This window comes from Poecilia latipinna, unplaced genomic scaffold (genome assembly GCF_001443285.1).
Source record: "Poecilia latipinna isolate Pla-1442-1.1 unplaced genomic scaffold, P_latipinna-1.0 Scaffold299, whole genome shotgun sequence".
In the NCBI taxonomy this organism is placed as follows: Eukaryota; Metazoa; Chordata; class Actinopteri; order Cyprinodontiformes; family Poeciliidae; genus Poecilia; species Poecilia latipinna.
This window is the reverse complement of record NW_015112915.1, coordinates 300432-316059: the sequence shown is the minus strand read 5'-3', so window position 1 is coordinate 316059 and position 15628 is coordinate 300432. Positions and strand designations below refer to the sequence as shown.

At 37.1% G+C, this 15628-nt stretch overlaps 2 protein-coding genes and 1 non-coding gene across 6 annotated transcripts in view; all 3 read right to left on the bottom strand.

Annotated features, from left to right (window-relative positions):
- ppm1bb (protein phosphatase, Mg2+/Mn2+ dependent, 1Bb) overlaps positions 1-6895 on the bottom strand; it is a 34233-nt gene extending 27338 nt beyond the window's left edge. For 2 of the 3 annotated variants that reach the window (XM_015034469.1, XM_015034470.1), the window contains exon 1: positions 6471-6895. The gene's annotated coding sequence lies outside the window, so the exon portion shown is untranslated. The remainder of the gene's footprint in view (positions 1-6470) is intronic. The other variant, XM_015034472.1, reaches the window with a different exon arrangement.
- Positions 6896-11293: 4398 nt separating this feature from the next.
- trnai-uau (transfer RNA isoleucine (anticodon UAU)) lies at positions 11294-11387 on the bottom strand. The gene is made up of 2 exons: positions 11350-11387; positions 11294-11329 (listed from the first exon to the last, which is right to left on the bottom strand). It is a non-coding gene; the product is annotated as a tRNA-Ile (tRNA).
- A 3419-nt stretch (positions 11388-14806) lies between these two features.
- Positions 14807-15628, bottom strand: part of mta3 (metastasis associated 1 family, member 3) — a 32876-nt gene continuing 32054 nt past the window's right edge. Inside the window, exon 19 of one of the 2 annotated variants that reach the window (XM_015034467.1) lies at positions 14807-15084. In XM_015034467.1, coding sequence (XP_014889953.1) covers positions 14913-15084 — 172 coding nt within the window. In that variant the 3' untranslated portion in view covers positions 14807-14912. The remainder of the gene's footprint in view (positions 15085-15628) is intronic. The other variant, XM_015034468.1, reaches the window with a different exon arrangement.

Genomic DNA, 15628 nt, shown 5'->3' with positions numbered 1-15628 from the left:
ACTAACAACCCCTGGGAAGCCGGTGGGATAGTGAGAGGAGACTCAGAGTCACGTTTCACCAGCGCGTCCGAAGCAGCCCAGGGAACAGAACATCTCGTTGTGATGTTCTGAATGGTTCTGACATACTGAGAGTTGAATTACTGAACTTTGAAGCAGGAAACCATGAATTGGCACAAGGTTGTGTGATTGGTCCTTTGTTTTATAGCGGTTTCATAAACATCCTATAACAAAATGTACTCTAAAGATTTTAAGTGTTTGACAGTAGAAAAAGGATCTTGCCAGACTAATTCCTCAATTTTCTATGTTACAACATTTGGTACTCACTTTTTCAAAAATCAAAATCAAACCTGCATCTCCCAGAGGTAAGTGCAAGTAGATGGTTTAAATCTTGCGGAATTATCTTTAACATAATCTTAAACCTCACAGGAATTCAGCTGCTTCCCAAGACAAGACGATACCTGCAAGAAATGTTACAAGCCCCAAAACTGCATCACGCGGAAAAACAATTAATCCCAATGGTTAATATGCACCTTTTAAGACACATTTACAAGAAAGACGGTAATAAAATATAATTCAGATTACTACCTGATGTGGAATAATAGTTTCTTTTTCTAAAAGAAACCACAATTAAATCTAAAACAGAATATTATTAGGGACAAGAATAATCCCAGTTTTGTTGATTCATCAATTCCTTTACCTCTCAGTCGTGAGAGTCATGAGGAATTGCTCTCATATAAGATGGTACGAAGCAACTTATGCTCCTTTAATGATAAATCAATGACCGCTTATGGTAGGAGGGCAAACCAATTACTTTGGGCGTGTCAAAATTCAGGGACTGTATCCGTTGAAAGCTGCAAATAAAGGCTGGTCAAATCCAAAGGCGTCCATCTTTTCCACAGGTTTAAAGAGATAACAGGAAATACGTAGAGGTAAGGGTGAAAATCAATCTGGGGCCTAGATCCTACAGCCGCTCATTTTCGATCTTCATAGCAGACAAAAGACGCAACTTCCCCGGCCAACGCAGAGTTACGGATGCAGGCCTGGAATTTGACACAACCTTTGAATGCTTTTCTAACATCTTCTTGTGTCATTGTTCTTCAAGAGAAATCACCTACAACCTTTACAAAGCTCTAAAAACCTGGCGACGCATCGGTGCATCTTTACCAGAAGCACAGTGTGTAAAGATTTGTCAAAACTGAAATGAGGCACGTTTGACCTCAATCTAGATTTCCAGCAAGTCATAATGATCTAACACAGAAATCTCCATTTTGAACTAAGTAATCTTATCTGAATGTAAGATCAGTCCTCTGTGGAAAATCCCAGAAGGATTCCAAGATTTTGATTATGAGTGAAGACGCAATGGCACCAGAGAAGCAGTACTTAGCAATAAAAACAAATTAAAAATACACTTTAGAAAAAATTATGCTGCACTGTACAACATGAGCAAATCAATTCCAAAGAACAGACATTAGTACTCTGAACTCAAAACAAGGAAGAGAACTGACATTTATAAATCACATATACCATTGAATTAAACCTAAGAAACTTAAAAATACATTGCAAACCATTGACATTGCAAACCTGTCACAGAAACCAGTTAAAACTGTGACAAGGACAAAACTGTTGTCAACCTGGCATCTAATGAAGCACTGAAATTCTGCAACGGTGCGCCAACAAAATGACATTACGTAGATAATGTAATTATTGAGACAGGATGTCAGTTTGACATTCAAGTGCCATATTAAAGGGATGTCAGTTCAGTTGCACGAGTCCAAACAAGCTGATCTATGTGTATTTAAATGTTTACAGACAGCGAGAACCATAACAGAACTTCAGTTTATACATTTTACTCACTGCAAGGAAAACAAAATAAGTGGCACTTTATCTTTTTAAGCTACGTATTCCAGATTACGTAGCTTGAAGGAAACGCTTTATGGAGGGCACAATTACACTTCAAATTTCAGCCAATTGAGTCCATTGGACAAAAAAATAAATAAATGGAACTGAATAATTCTCAAAGTAAATAATATTTTCAAGCATTTTAAAGAGATACAACAAGCCTGAACTAAAACAGAAGGGTTCATCATATCCGTAGGTTTTTTTTTTTTTAATCCACCATTTATTCAACGTGGACCTTAAAGACCAACATGGGATCTTGCATCTCAACAAATCGGAATATTACCATCTTAATTTTTTTCAGTGCTTAAATTCAATTCAAAAGTGAAACTCTTAATGATTCATTAAGAATAATTAAGATTCTTAATGAATCTTAATGAGCAGGGTTCAAGTCACCATTCTTCCACAAAAAATCAAACATGTCTGCAATACAGATAATTATTTAATCACATTTTTGAAGTAATATTTTAATTTTTAAGAAACTGAATTCTGGATTTTCACTACTTACTTAGAAATCAAATTTCTGAGTGTAAATAATCGTCTATTTTTTTAAATGAATTTAGGAATTAAGTAGACATTTGGTTTTACCTAAAATTTGATCAGATCGGAGCCAATACTCCCACAGGCAGCGAGAACATTTCAGCAACAAAGCAGAACAAAGTGCTTTACATTGGCCTGTCACGATAAATAATTTTGCTGGACGATAAACTGTTCCAGACGTTATTGCGATAAATGATAATATTGTTGTTTTGAGACCATTTTTAAGAAATGTAACGGTAATGGTGAGATAATAATGCAAGAACGCATTCTAAAAGATCAGTACATTTTACATTTTAATTAACATTTAATTTAAAAAGAGAAATGATAAATCATGCCAAAGGAAATTATTGAACTTGTTTTAATTTATTATCTGATAATTTATTGATTATTGTGACAGGTCTAGCTTTACATGATAAAAACATAACCCAATATAGACAATGATACTGTGGAAAAAGAGAAGTATTGGAAAGTTTCTATCCAGAGAACAGAAACTATCAATGTTCTTGTTATTAATTAAAGGAAACTCTTCTCAGTGTTTTCCCATTGACAGCCGACTCAGATGAGATTATCAGCTATTGAGCTCCTCTTGCATCTGCCAACCAGAGCACAGACTGATGTCATGCTCTGCTCACCTGTGCACCTTATCGCAATTTGATATAGTGGAGAAGGTGAGCAGGGTGGCTGCATTTCAGCACCCCATAATACAAAATTGATGATGACATACACCATAAACCTTCGCCGTGATGATACACTGCTGCAATATAGGCTGGTGATATGAAATGTCTCACAGATCCAAGATCAGTTAAGGGAAACAAAAGGCAGTAAAACAGTCAGCTGCAAACTTGGCATTATAGCAGATAAAAGTCTTTTTAGCAAAGATTTTACTTGTCAGTGAATTAGCAGACGCTGGTAGGAGATTATGTTTTTAAAAATGCTTTGTAGATATTTAAATTAAGTCTAAAATATATCTCAAATTCAGAGAGTTGATTCCTTACAACTCTTGTGGGTCGCTCTCATAGCCTTATCATCCAAGACTTAAGTTCAAGAGTGCCGTCATTTGGATAGTTCACTGAGAACAAAAAGATAAATCTGAGTATCATCTGCATAGGATGATCATGTTATGCCAGTGAATCATATGACCTTAAGGTTAAATATGCAAGGTGAATTATAGAGGAACAGTGACAAAGCCCTGTTGGACCCCACAAATTGTTTGAGTAGAGAAACGCTCGAAAAGGTAGAATATAATAGAATTAAATATAAGGTGCTTATTGACACTGTATGCAACAAGCCTTGCTGGAAGCACAACTAAATTAGTATGACTACATTTGGGCATTTCTGTTAAAAGTATTTAACATTCCCAAGCTGCATTTTCTGTTGAATACTTTGGAAATGCTAAAAAAAAAAATAAAAAAATTAAAATTAAAATTAAATTAGCGAACAAGCAAATTTTCCACAAAGACTATGAAGATATGTTCCACAGAAAAATGTGTGAATAGCTGGGGCTGTAAATTCTTATCTAACCTTCGAGAGATGAACTGTACTCAACCGATTACTACTTTTGAAAGATTCTTGGAAAACAGAGAAACAAACATGAACAAAGTTCAAGTAGTCTGAGGTTATGATGTAGTTAAGGACTACGCTCAAAGACAATGCATGTCAACAGCTGTAAAAGCAATGTACACTGATTTATGAACGAAATTATTTGTAATCCCTCACACATTCTTGTTTATGATGTTGAGAAGTTAATGATACAGAAGATATACGTATAAACCGCCAATTGGCAATATTTTACTTTAAACAGTTAACCGTTTTACAATAACAATTTAAAGTCCTATCTTTATAGCTTGTCTTTTTCTAATGTTTTAATCTCAGTTATAATTAACTGTAATATTATTTTTTATTTACTTATATTGCTTTATGTTTTTATTGCACCAATGTTTTGATTTTGAACTGTAGGGTTTTTTTATATTGTTTTTTTATTGGAACATATACTATACTTGTATACAGCACTGTGTGACTATTGCTAAAAGGAAAACCAAGTTATTTTTGACTTCATAAAGTTTTGTTATTTTCCTTTTCGGACTGAGCAAGAACGCACAAAATGAGGCATGTGTTTAGGCAGCAGAGGTGTTAGCTTAGCACAGCTTACAAGTGACCTGCAAAAATTGACTGCACTGCATGTATTATCACAACAGCAATTACACAAGCAGCATTTCCATCTGCAAGAAAGAGACTGACACATTTTTTTTGTTTTTGACCATCTCCATAGTAATATGCCTGTATCCAGCTGGCTGTTCTTAAAGCTAGCATACCTCGATCCAGACGATAAAACATAAAATCTTTTGCAAAACCTACAACTTGATGCTGTGGCGAGTGTCTGATTTAAAAGAAGAGCATTGGTATCAAACTATAGTCCTCATTGTCCTGCAACTCGTTCATGTTTCTCTGCTGCAGACACCTGGCTCAAATATTGGCTCATTAGCAGAGCTTTGTGGAGCTTCACTGCATGCTAGTGAAGGATTTTTGTCAATTTAAGTGTATAGGACACACAAGTTGGTGACCATAGAGATTGAACAGACGGTGGTAGAGACGCTGTTGACCAAGGAGTCGCTTTGGTTCTTTATGTTTTGCTGATTATATACACCATTAGGTATATTACTACTCCTTGCTGCATTATCCACTAAAACCTGATCCCTATTTGCTACAGAGGGTTGAAGTTTTAACTTCCAACATGATGTAAACATATACAGTATACCATTCATTATCTTTTTTTTTAAAATCCCTGTTAGGAAATGGATGTGCTTTATTATTTCAATTTGGATTTGCCGGAACATAAAATAGTTTTTAAAATTAACATAGTCTGTTCTTTAGACTTCTGTATCAAAAATGTACCAGTGACAACATGCTTAGTTAGCTAGAGAAAGGTCTCAATTCTATCAACAATGAAATCTACAACTTGTCCTAATGTATAATTTAAAAATGCAAGGTAAAATTATTTTATTTGGTGGCAGAATTTTGTTAATGGTTATTTTTAAAATGACCGAAATTCATATTGTACACTAACCAATATGACCTTTGGAAAAATAAAACAACTATTACCAGTTAAGTTATATTTGTTTTTCACATTAAAATTTTTTTTTCCTTGAATGTTTTAGGCCAAAATCCAAAAGATTTTTGGAAAATTACAATTTAGATGGGATTTTGGTTATACAAGTTTCAATGTAATTTGATGTCGTATAAATCTAAATTTCTTTGTTGCTTATGTCTTATGCAAATACTTCATGATGATGATGATGATAAAAAAAATCATTGCAGAATTAAAATTACAAATGCTGATCTTGATTGCTTTTTCTTTTTCTCTGTTGTTTCAATGTTTATTTTGACATACAACATTTGAAAACCTCACAAATACCCATTAGGAGGTGCATTGTGGTATTCTAGATAAATGTATAGCATGCCATATACTCTTCGTTACCATCTCTGCAGAACAGATACAGAAATACTGTTACGTTACATGGGAGTATTGTTATAAGCAGTTTACAAAATGATGTACGGCAACGAATAACATCAGGCTGTAAAGCAAACGTCACATGGCCATAATGAGACACTCAAATGACTGAGTCCGCAAACTTGTCATTAGCTTGTTACAGCCAGATTAGTTCATCTGGGACCAGACCAAACACTTTGTTTCACTTGTGATTAGTTCAATATTCTTGTCAGGTTCACTAACGGTAGCTAAGTCACTCGGAAGTGAAGTTATTTGTCCAGGATTTATTTAGGAAGTAGTGTACATGTACGCTAACATCTATGCACAACACGGTTTATTTAGCCATGGCCAAATAGTTGGAGGAATTTGGCGTTTCTGTGCTAAATATCAATCCGCTGAACTCCCCTCTACTCCACTTCACTTCACGCTGCTCCCTTTGCTCACAGGCCTACTTTGCTGGTGTGTTAATGTGAGCTAACGTTAGCTAGCATGCTAATGTTAGCTCCTCTTTGGGTTGTCAAACTCGAGCTAATGATATGCTACTTACCTTTTCTCCTGCGCTGTGCGAGTGAAGTTCCAATCCCGGCTATGTGGCTTCGATACAAGTTGAAGATATGTTGTTATCCAAGCTACCCGCAGAAGTGATGTTAGCCAGCTAGCTGAGTTAATGTTTCCTTATTCAAGAAAAAAAAAAAAGATAAATCGAGATTGGCCTCAGTTGAGCGGCGGTAATTCGTTTCTCGGCGGTTCCCTGCTTGGACAGCGTTGATTTTTACGCATGTTGGACGCCAGCTCTTGTCTCTCACAACAGGTGAAGACAAACCGCGATCGCCCCAAAACAAAATATGGAACCTGAGAGTTGGTTATAGTATTATACAACACTGACAAATCTAGCACTTTCTTCCATTGAAAGGCCAGAGCTATCCTTCGACTTTGGGTGCTGAACAAGAGGAGGTGCTATTTTTGGCATCTCCTTTGTGATTGGTTGAAACCTCTGGGCAAAACAACGTTTAATTGGCTGAATCTCATGTCAGTTAGTTCTACCCCTCGCTATTTCACATTTTCATTGGTCTATTACAAACTTCTTGTGTGTGAGGGAAATGTGGGATGCGCTCGTAACATTTTCGTGCGTACGCCGGAGGATCTCTGAAGGGGCGGAGTAAACCTTTAAACTGTAGCTTTCTACTTCGAGGCCGAAGTCGATTAACCTCATGATGTTGGTCATAAACGAAAACATGTATGTAACACACCACAGGCGTTTTAGAGAAACATTCGATTGTTTTTTAAGCTTGAAAGTTGTTTTAGAAAAACTCCCCGTCCTGAAGTAAATAACTAGCGTCCGATCACTTAAATGCAGCATGGATTGTATAAGAGGTTTGAAAGTGAGTCTCCCTCCACCAGTGGTAATGGTTAAACCACAAAATGTGTTTTAAAGAATCTGTAGTAAGTAATAATTAAATCCATGTTTGTTCCGGTTTGTATAATGTGCTTTTCACATTTATTTATATCTATAATATTACTAATGCAAAACAATACACATAAATAAAATATTAAAACCTGGTGAAAAAGGAATTGCCCCTAAGCGTAATAACTCATGTCACAGTTGACGCCACAACTGATTACTTGACTGAGTTGTTTGCATATTTGCCCACTTTTCTTTTCAGAATTATTTTTAATTCAGCGACATTGGAGGGTTTTCAAGCTTGAAGGGACTGTGTAAAGTCATGCCAGGCGATGTTAATCGGATTTAACGCCGTAGTTTGAGTAGACCACCGGAAAAACTGTTTTTAAGCCACTCAGAGGCGAACTTGCTGGTCACAAACTGATTAGGGGGGCATTTTTCTTCAAGATTTTCTCCTGGAGAGTAAATATTTACGGATACATCCATAACAGCAAGTCAGGTTATTAAGAAGCACAAGCCTCAGACCATCACATTTAGCCAGTATGTTCTTTTCCTGAATGCTGCCAGTTTTGCTGCAAATGTAAGAGGACATCAAACCTTTCAAAAAGTCCCTTTTTGTCTCATCGGTTAACAGAATATTTTCCTAAAAGTCTTGGAGATTATCAAGATGTCTTTTTTGGTGTGTGTTGTTGTTGTTGTTGTAATCAGGTCTGGTCTGAGTTTTATTTAAAGAACAGGGACTTCTTTGTGTCAATAGGTAACTTTTCATCAGAGTGGACAGAAAGTCACATGTGAGGTTCCCCATGGTTCTATCCTGGGGCCCCTTCTATTTAAAATCTACATGCTTCTGGTAGCTCAAATTACAATAAATAATAAGAGATACCTTACTTATGCAGACGAATTATGCAACATTACGATGTCATCAGGTGACTATGAACCAAATCAAACGTTAAGTAGATGTATAGAACAAATTGCTATAACTTTCTTATGCTAAACAGAAACAAAACTGAAGTTACAACCTTTGGACCTAAAGAGGAGTCAGCACACAGCTTCAGTTATTTTAGGTCAGGCCAGAAGTCTGGTGTAGTGATGGACTCAGACCTGAAGTTGACCTTCTATCACCTGAAGAACATTTCCAGAATTAAAGGACTAATTTCCCAGGTAGAGAAACTCATCCATGGGTTTATCTTTAGTTACAAAGGAAACTCGCGTTCTCACTCAAACTAGACAAATTGAGCACATTGGCCCAGTTTTAAAGTCCTCACACTGGCTCCATGCAGTTCAGAGAATAGACTATAAATTCCTAAATAGCTTAAAATACTCAGGTCTCCTGGTTCTATTGAGTTTTTATTCTCTTCTAATCTGGAAAAAACTTCCAGGAAACTGCCAAAACACTTGGTATCTTTAAATCAAGGCTAAAAACCTGTTTGTTTGAAGCTTTGATTTGAAGCTTGTCTGGATTACAACTTTTTTATTGCTTCTCTTTATTTCGCCACTGCAAAGTAATGCTTCTTTGTGTTATGTTTTTTTTTTTTTCATGTAAAGCTTGTCTTGACAAAGTTTTTTGTTGTTAAAAAGAACGGTTGAAATAAATCATGTGCTGCATTATAACACTAATGTATGAAGCTGATTTTAAGTGAGAGTTTTATTTCAGATTAGACAACACAAGCAGATGAACTCATGCCTTCAGCCTCCTGTGAGATGGTCTGTATCCCCGAGAATATCCAGAACTTAAAGATCACATACATTTCATTATTGCAAGCAACTTGCAGAAATACATCCTGGACTGAATAAAACTGGGTTGCGCAGATTAAGTTATAATATGAGTGCATGTATAAAGATGTTTTGTAATAGCCCCTGAGTGAAACTGTGTTGTGTGGCCAAAGCGGGGCTTATCCGTTGTCATTTTGTGCTTCTCCCTCAGGATTAGACTTGTGCCTTATTAATGAAAAACTCATCAGATATCAGAACAGCTCCCTGAGGAATGAGTCGGGGTTATGAGACACATGTTAGATAAAGACCTTGAGCGGGTTTATGTGTGTGTGAGCAGAGGAGAGTGGTATTTAATTTTCCAAGATGAGGGATTATCACTGGCAGAATTTGATCATTCCGGCTCTGATCTCAGGATGTTCAATCGCAGCTTATCCCAAATATTAAACTCTCTGTCTTTTGTCCCCCTTTTTCAATCCCAGACACACAAACGTATTTCCACAGATGCTTACGCCGCTCCAATTACCGAGCTTCTCATTGAGTAAAGTGGCCCGCTGAGCCCACCGTCAGGGGTGTGTGCTGTGTGATTGTTCAACCACCTGGTGACCTTTCAGGATCTGGTTGGGGTAACGGGGGGGGGGGGGGGGGGGGCTTCTTAAAGAGGCGGCTAAGGAGAGTAAATTAAAAAAAACACACACACTGGTAAATCTAATCCAGAACACCAACAAGTGGCACACACACATAAAATCTGATGCTTACATGAATCTGGGTGAGCTTAAACACACCACAGCACACCCACCCTGCTGCTAAATGCCCTGTGATTGTGTCTCAGGCAGGAAGGAGAGGGACGTACCAGGCCCTGATCTGCACTCTCATTTTCTGCACCCAGGACAACTGGGTCACATCATTACTGCAATCTTCTGCTTGTTCATTCCCAGCTTTGCAGGGGCTTACAGACACGGATGTGTGCTTAGCAGCTGACGGGCATGAGAGGTTAAATGAAAGAACGCCTTTAAGGAAGATTAAAATGATTGGTAGTGTCTTTGGTTAGTTAGATTTGCAGGATGTGGCAAAAAAAAAGTGAGCAGTCCTCAAAGATTTGGGATTCTTTGGAGAAAGTCCATGTGTGTTATATTGAAGAAAAAAGAAACTCTAATTGAATTAATATCAATAAATCTGATTAAATGAGTTTGTGGAAACTTGTGCAGTTTGATTCTAAGTGTTGATTTTTAGGTTTACATGGTTTTGTTACGTCTACCGCAGGGAAGCTTTAGATGGAGCTACATCGCCCTCTAGTGGTGGTCAACTGGTTTAATTTCTAAGTAGCAGTTCCAACAGATGATCAGCAGGGGGTGCTACTGAGCCGGTGGGGCTGCTACCTTCACATTCAAGGAGCCATTTTGACCCGCACTCCAGCCAATTAAAGCCTGTTTAGAGCAGCAAATGTTACATCAACTTTTGAGAGAATAAAAACTTTAGTTTTTCTAGTATTTTACGTTTAAGTCAAAATGTTTAGGTGAACATTTTTCAGTTCAATCCATCATTTTCAGATGATGGATTAAACAGTTCTCTATAATAAGAAAGCTTACAATCTGCATTATACTTGTCCATAGCTTTATTTCTGACCTGTCTGCTGTGTTTCTTGATCTTTATGATGTATTTGTTGGCTAATGTTCTTTATCAACCTTCTGTTGTCAGTAACAGCCATTAATGACAAATTACATACAAGCTGACTTTTTTTTTTCCACCTATAAGAGGGCTTCTAAATAGGTTTTGTGGAAGATAAAAGAGGTCTGAATACAGAGATATGTCACACTTTTTATGTGTAAAAAAATAAAACAAAATAAAACCAAATATGATTTCCTTTCCACTTCCCAGATACTTTCACTTTGTCAAATAAAATAAACTATAAATAAATTATATCACTTTATTGATTGCAGTAAAACATAAAAAGGTTGCTGTTAGTTCTCAAGATTGTTTTCTACATCAGTAGCTATAAATAACTATACAATATTTTAGGTTTCAGGTTCAAATTTCGGTGATATTTGAAGAAGAACTTCAAATATCATAAATTAAAAATGTTTGGACATGATTATGAATGTATTTTATTAATTATAGGCTCATGTTACATGTCTGTGTATTTAATTATTAATGGAAAATGTTAATACTCGCTTATTAAAGTTCCATGAGTGTCATTTAACTTCATCATTGGCTCCTGATGAGTTCACGTTACCTGGGAGAACTAAGGTTAAAAACTCTGCTCCAGGTGAGGCTCGAACTCACAACCTCGGCATTGCTTTGCTGCATACTGTCATATAAGTACCGCGCGCTAACCGATTGCGCCACTGGAACTTCCGTCGTCACCGGCCGGAAATTGGCTTTAAGAATAATTCCTGACCTCACGCGACATACGTGTGTCCTTCTGTGGCTTTATTTTCTCATCAGTTGTCTCGGGTTGGCAACACAGACCATATAAGGTTGGGGGTTCCGGGTGGTCACACAGTTCAGTGGGGTTTTCTCACAGCTGACTCTGCTGCTGCCTTCAAGTACCAGCTCGAAAATGAAAACTAAAACCGGGAAAAAAAAAACGTTTCTGTCCGCTAGTTTTGATTGGAAATGAGCTTCATGTTAATATCCTTTACTCTGTTTGTGCATTTTTTTTCATTCTTTCTACAAAATGTAAACATTCTTCAGAGATCTTCTTTAGCATATTTCTTATCGACACACTCTGGTCAGAGGTGTGTAGTAATAAGTTATAATAACTCAGTTATATTTCCTTGAAAAAAAAAAACAAAACTTTTAGGAGCATTTTTACTGTACCATGCTTTTTACTTTTACTTGAGCAATATTAGCACGTTACTTGAGCAAAATTTCTGCTGAGTAACTTCACTGAATGAAGAACAAACATATATTAACCAAAAATGTATCAAAATATGTTATTTATTTTCATTAATGCTTTCATGTTAGTATTACTTGAGCACAATTAGAATTAAAAAAACAAATGTTTCAATTACATTTATTTAAAAAAAAAATTTTTGCTCAGAGTATTGTGTCACTGCTGATTTGTATATTTGAAATTGCTGCACATACTCCATCTGTGTGTACAGATTTAAACACTTGGTGTATTGTTTCAAAGCTGAAAATGGAGAATAAAGTCAACATCACAAAAAGTGTGCAGGCACACTTTGTATGCATGTACAGGTTCCTGCAGAGACTGATGCAGCTCTAGGCAGGCTGCAAGGAAAAGCATTATTTGTATTCGGAGAACACGTCGCCTTCTTCATCGCTGTGTCAAATTGCCATATTTTGTGGGGGCATTTTTACAACGTCCAATCACACACAGACAGGCTGCAGTATGCATCAAGCCTCCCTTCATCTCTCCGATCTGTCACTTCCCCTGGAGAGCAGCAACAAAGACGGAGTGTGAGATGTAGAGTAGCTGGCTGGTAGACGGGCTAGGATGTCATGGTGACTCAGGAAATGGACACAAAACCTGGCAGCATTGTGTTTTCCCCCCCCCCCCTTTTTTTTTTTTTCCGCCATTTTCTAATTCAACACATGACAGACAGGAAACACTAACAGAAACATTCTGAATGAAGGAGAAGAAATCATGTGACCCGTCGGTCGAAGACATGCCAGTTTCAAAACTCAGAATAGACACACCTGAAGGCTGGACGGGCAACTTCAGGAGGCAACGCTGCAACAGAGTAAAACCTGACTGTTTGCTTGTAGGAAAGGAAAAAAAGCAGAGCTCCTGATAAAGCTGCACATATTTTTCTGCCTCTGAAAGTTGCAGGTTTGTTGACTTGCAAAAGTATTGAAACGCGTTGAAGTTTTCCACGTGTTGTCACGACACGACAGGAAACTTTTAATGTGTTTTGACCAACACAAAGTAATGCAGGATTGTGAAGAGGAAGGGTTGGGTTTCTAATTTGTGTAGCTGAAAAGTGTGGCGTGTATTTGAATTCTGTATTCAATACACGTGTATTTGAGAGCACTAATCAGATAAGCAGAGGAGCTGCAGAGATCAGGAGGGAAAAAAGTCAGAGGATATCAAAACTAACACACCATATGGACACATGGTGGTGTACCACTTTGTGTTGGTTTATAACATAAAATCCAAATGAAGTACATTAAAGTTAGTGATATTAACATGACAAATGGTGAAAACTGTTCAAGGGGTTTGATTACTTTTGCGAGGCACTGAAAGTTGCAGCCTTCTGGGTCAGTGTAACACGTCCATGCCCTATTTTTATGCAAATGAGGTGCTTCAGTATCCATGTTAGAAATTGGATGTGAAGAAGTTACAGTTTTGTAATGAGATATACAAATTATTATACACTGGTTTCTGTGAGAGGCTGATGCCAGCAATGCTTCAGTGGATTTACTTTGACTGTTCCATAACGCCGCAACCCCATATTAACCAGTTTAAAGCAGCAGGTTCTGAAAAGCTGTTCCAAACTCAGCGTAGTGCAGTTTCTTTTTTTCAATGTCAGCTCTGAACATTGGTCTTTTTTTTTAAAAGACAACCCCCATGAAATCCCGTTCCACCCCATCTTTATCTACTCTCCCACTCTCCAGTCCTAAAATAACTTTATACAAGCTGATGAAACTTCACAAGAATTCACCATGAAAACAAAAGATCGCACAGAGTCGTGTCGCTATGTCCAGCCATTAGGAACAGCACACAGATTCCCTTATGTCACTGGGATAAACACGCTCTCAGTCACACACTCACATGCACTCATATACAGCACACAGATGCATCTCAATAAACCAAAACATCATCAAAAAGTCATTCATTGTAATAAATGGACTCAAAAGTAAGTTTTATCACAGATTAATTGTGCACAGAAATATATTTCAAGCAATTATTTATGTGAATTTTAATGACTATGGATTTCAGCTATTATAGTTTTTCCTTCCACTCAACTTTCCATTAAAATGCTTGGAAATAATGCTCTGAACAGCCAGCTTCAGAGGGTCTAGCTAACAAAGAGTCAGCTGTTTTAAATGATAACATAACATTTTGGTATAATTTTTGTAAAATTCACACTTAATGAGAGAATACAATCTTCAAAACCACATCTGGTCAAGCATATAATCTAAAAGTTGAGTGGAAGGTGAAAAAGCCAAAATCCTAAATATGAACAGGAACAAATGCTTTAAAATTCTCATCGTGTGCATATTGAATCTATTAAATATACAGCAGTGGAAAACATTTAGAGACCAGCCTCTCTGATTTCAGTTTTTATAGGTATGTGTTTGAGAAAAATTAACATTCTTCTTTTACTTTATGAACTATTGACAACATGTCTCTGAAATTCCAACACAAATTTAGTATTTATTTGCAGAATATTAGAAATGGTAAAAAAAAAAATAAAAAATCCCAAAAGAGACAGAGCTTTCAGACCTCAAATAATGCAAAGAAAATAAATTTATGTTAATTTAAAAACAACAATACTAATGTTTTAACTCAGGAAGAGTTCAGAAATCATTATTTGGTGGAATAACAATGAGTTTTTTAATGGGGTTCAGTGCAGTGGGCTCTAATTTCTTTTTCCAGAGCTGTATATCAACCAACAAATTATTGTCTTAAATGAACTTTTCCGTGACGTTTCTAATTTATTGACAGGCGCCTGCGTGAATACGTAGGAGCAAATTCCTAAGGGAGTCAAAGACAGGAAGCAGTTATCAGTCAGGCTTGTGTTTCTATTGCATCAAGGCTCATCAACGCATCCCTCTGTTGCCAAACAGCGTGTTTAATCGTGTTGTTGGGTTAAAACCGCATTTTTAGCTTCCAAAGAACCGAGGATGTATTCAGAGAACAGGTGTGCAGGCGCAGCGTGGAGGTCTGAGAGTCCGAAGTTTGACTGATCAATCGTGGATGACGATGGGGCCCCGCATCCTCAAGCTGGGGTGTGGGTGTGGAGGGGCCAGGACAAGCCCCTGCGGGGGTCCGTGGGAGACCCTGCGCAGGGTGATTTGCTCGCAGGGCTGTCGACAGGCGTGCCTCAGCTGGGAGCGGGACAGCAGCCGTCGCGCCCTCCTGGATGGGAGGAGACGACAGGAGGTATCAGGCAGGAGGAAGAGTTAAAAAATACTGTTGAAATGTAAAAATAATCAGCCACAGATATTTACATGTTTTAAGCTTCTTCTTCTTCTTCTTCTTCTTTTTATTTTTTTTACTGTCTTCATCTATACGTAGTCACATTCAATAAATTAGAATGAGGCTTGTTTGTCAGACTAAAAGTACCTTTTGAGAATATGTATTAAACATACTTTTTATTAAGGTTACTTTTCTGTATTAAACATATTTTTATTAATCTGATCTTAAATGTCTTGTTTTCATAAACCTTAAGTGGAAAAACATCATAATTAACAGAAATACAAGTTTGAAAACATCAATCTATGTGAGAAGACTATAAAATGTGTTTTCTTTGGTAAAATGAGTCACTGGAATAAATTAACTTTTAAATAATATTACAACTTATTGAAAATGGATGGATGGATGGATGGATGGATGGATGGATGGATGGATGGATGGATGGATGGATGGATGGATGGATAGATGGATGGATGGATGGATGGAT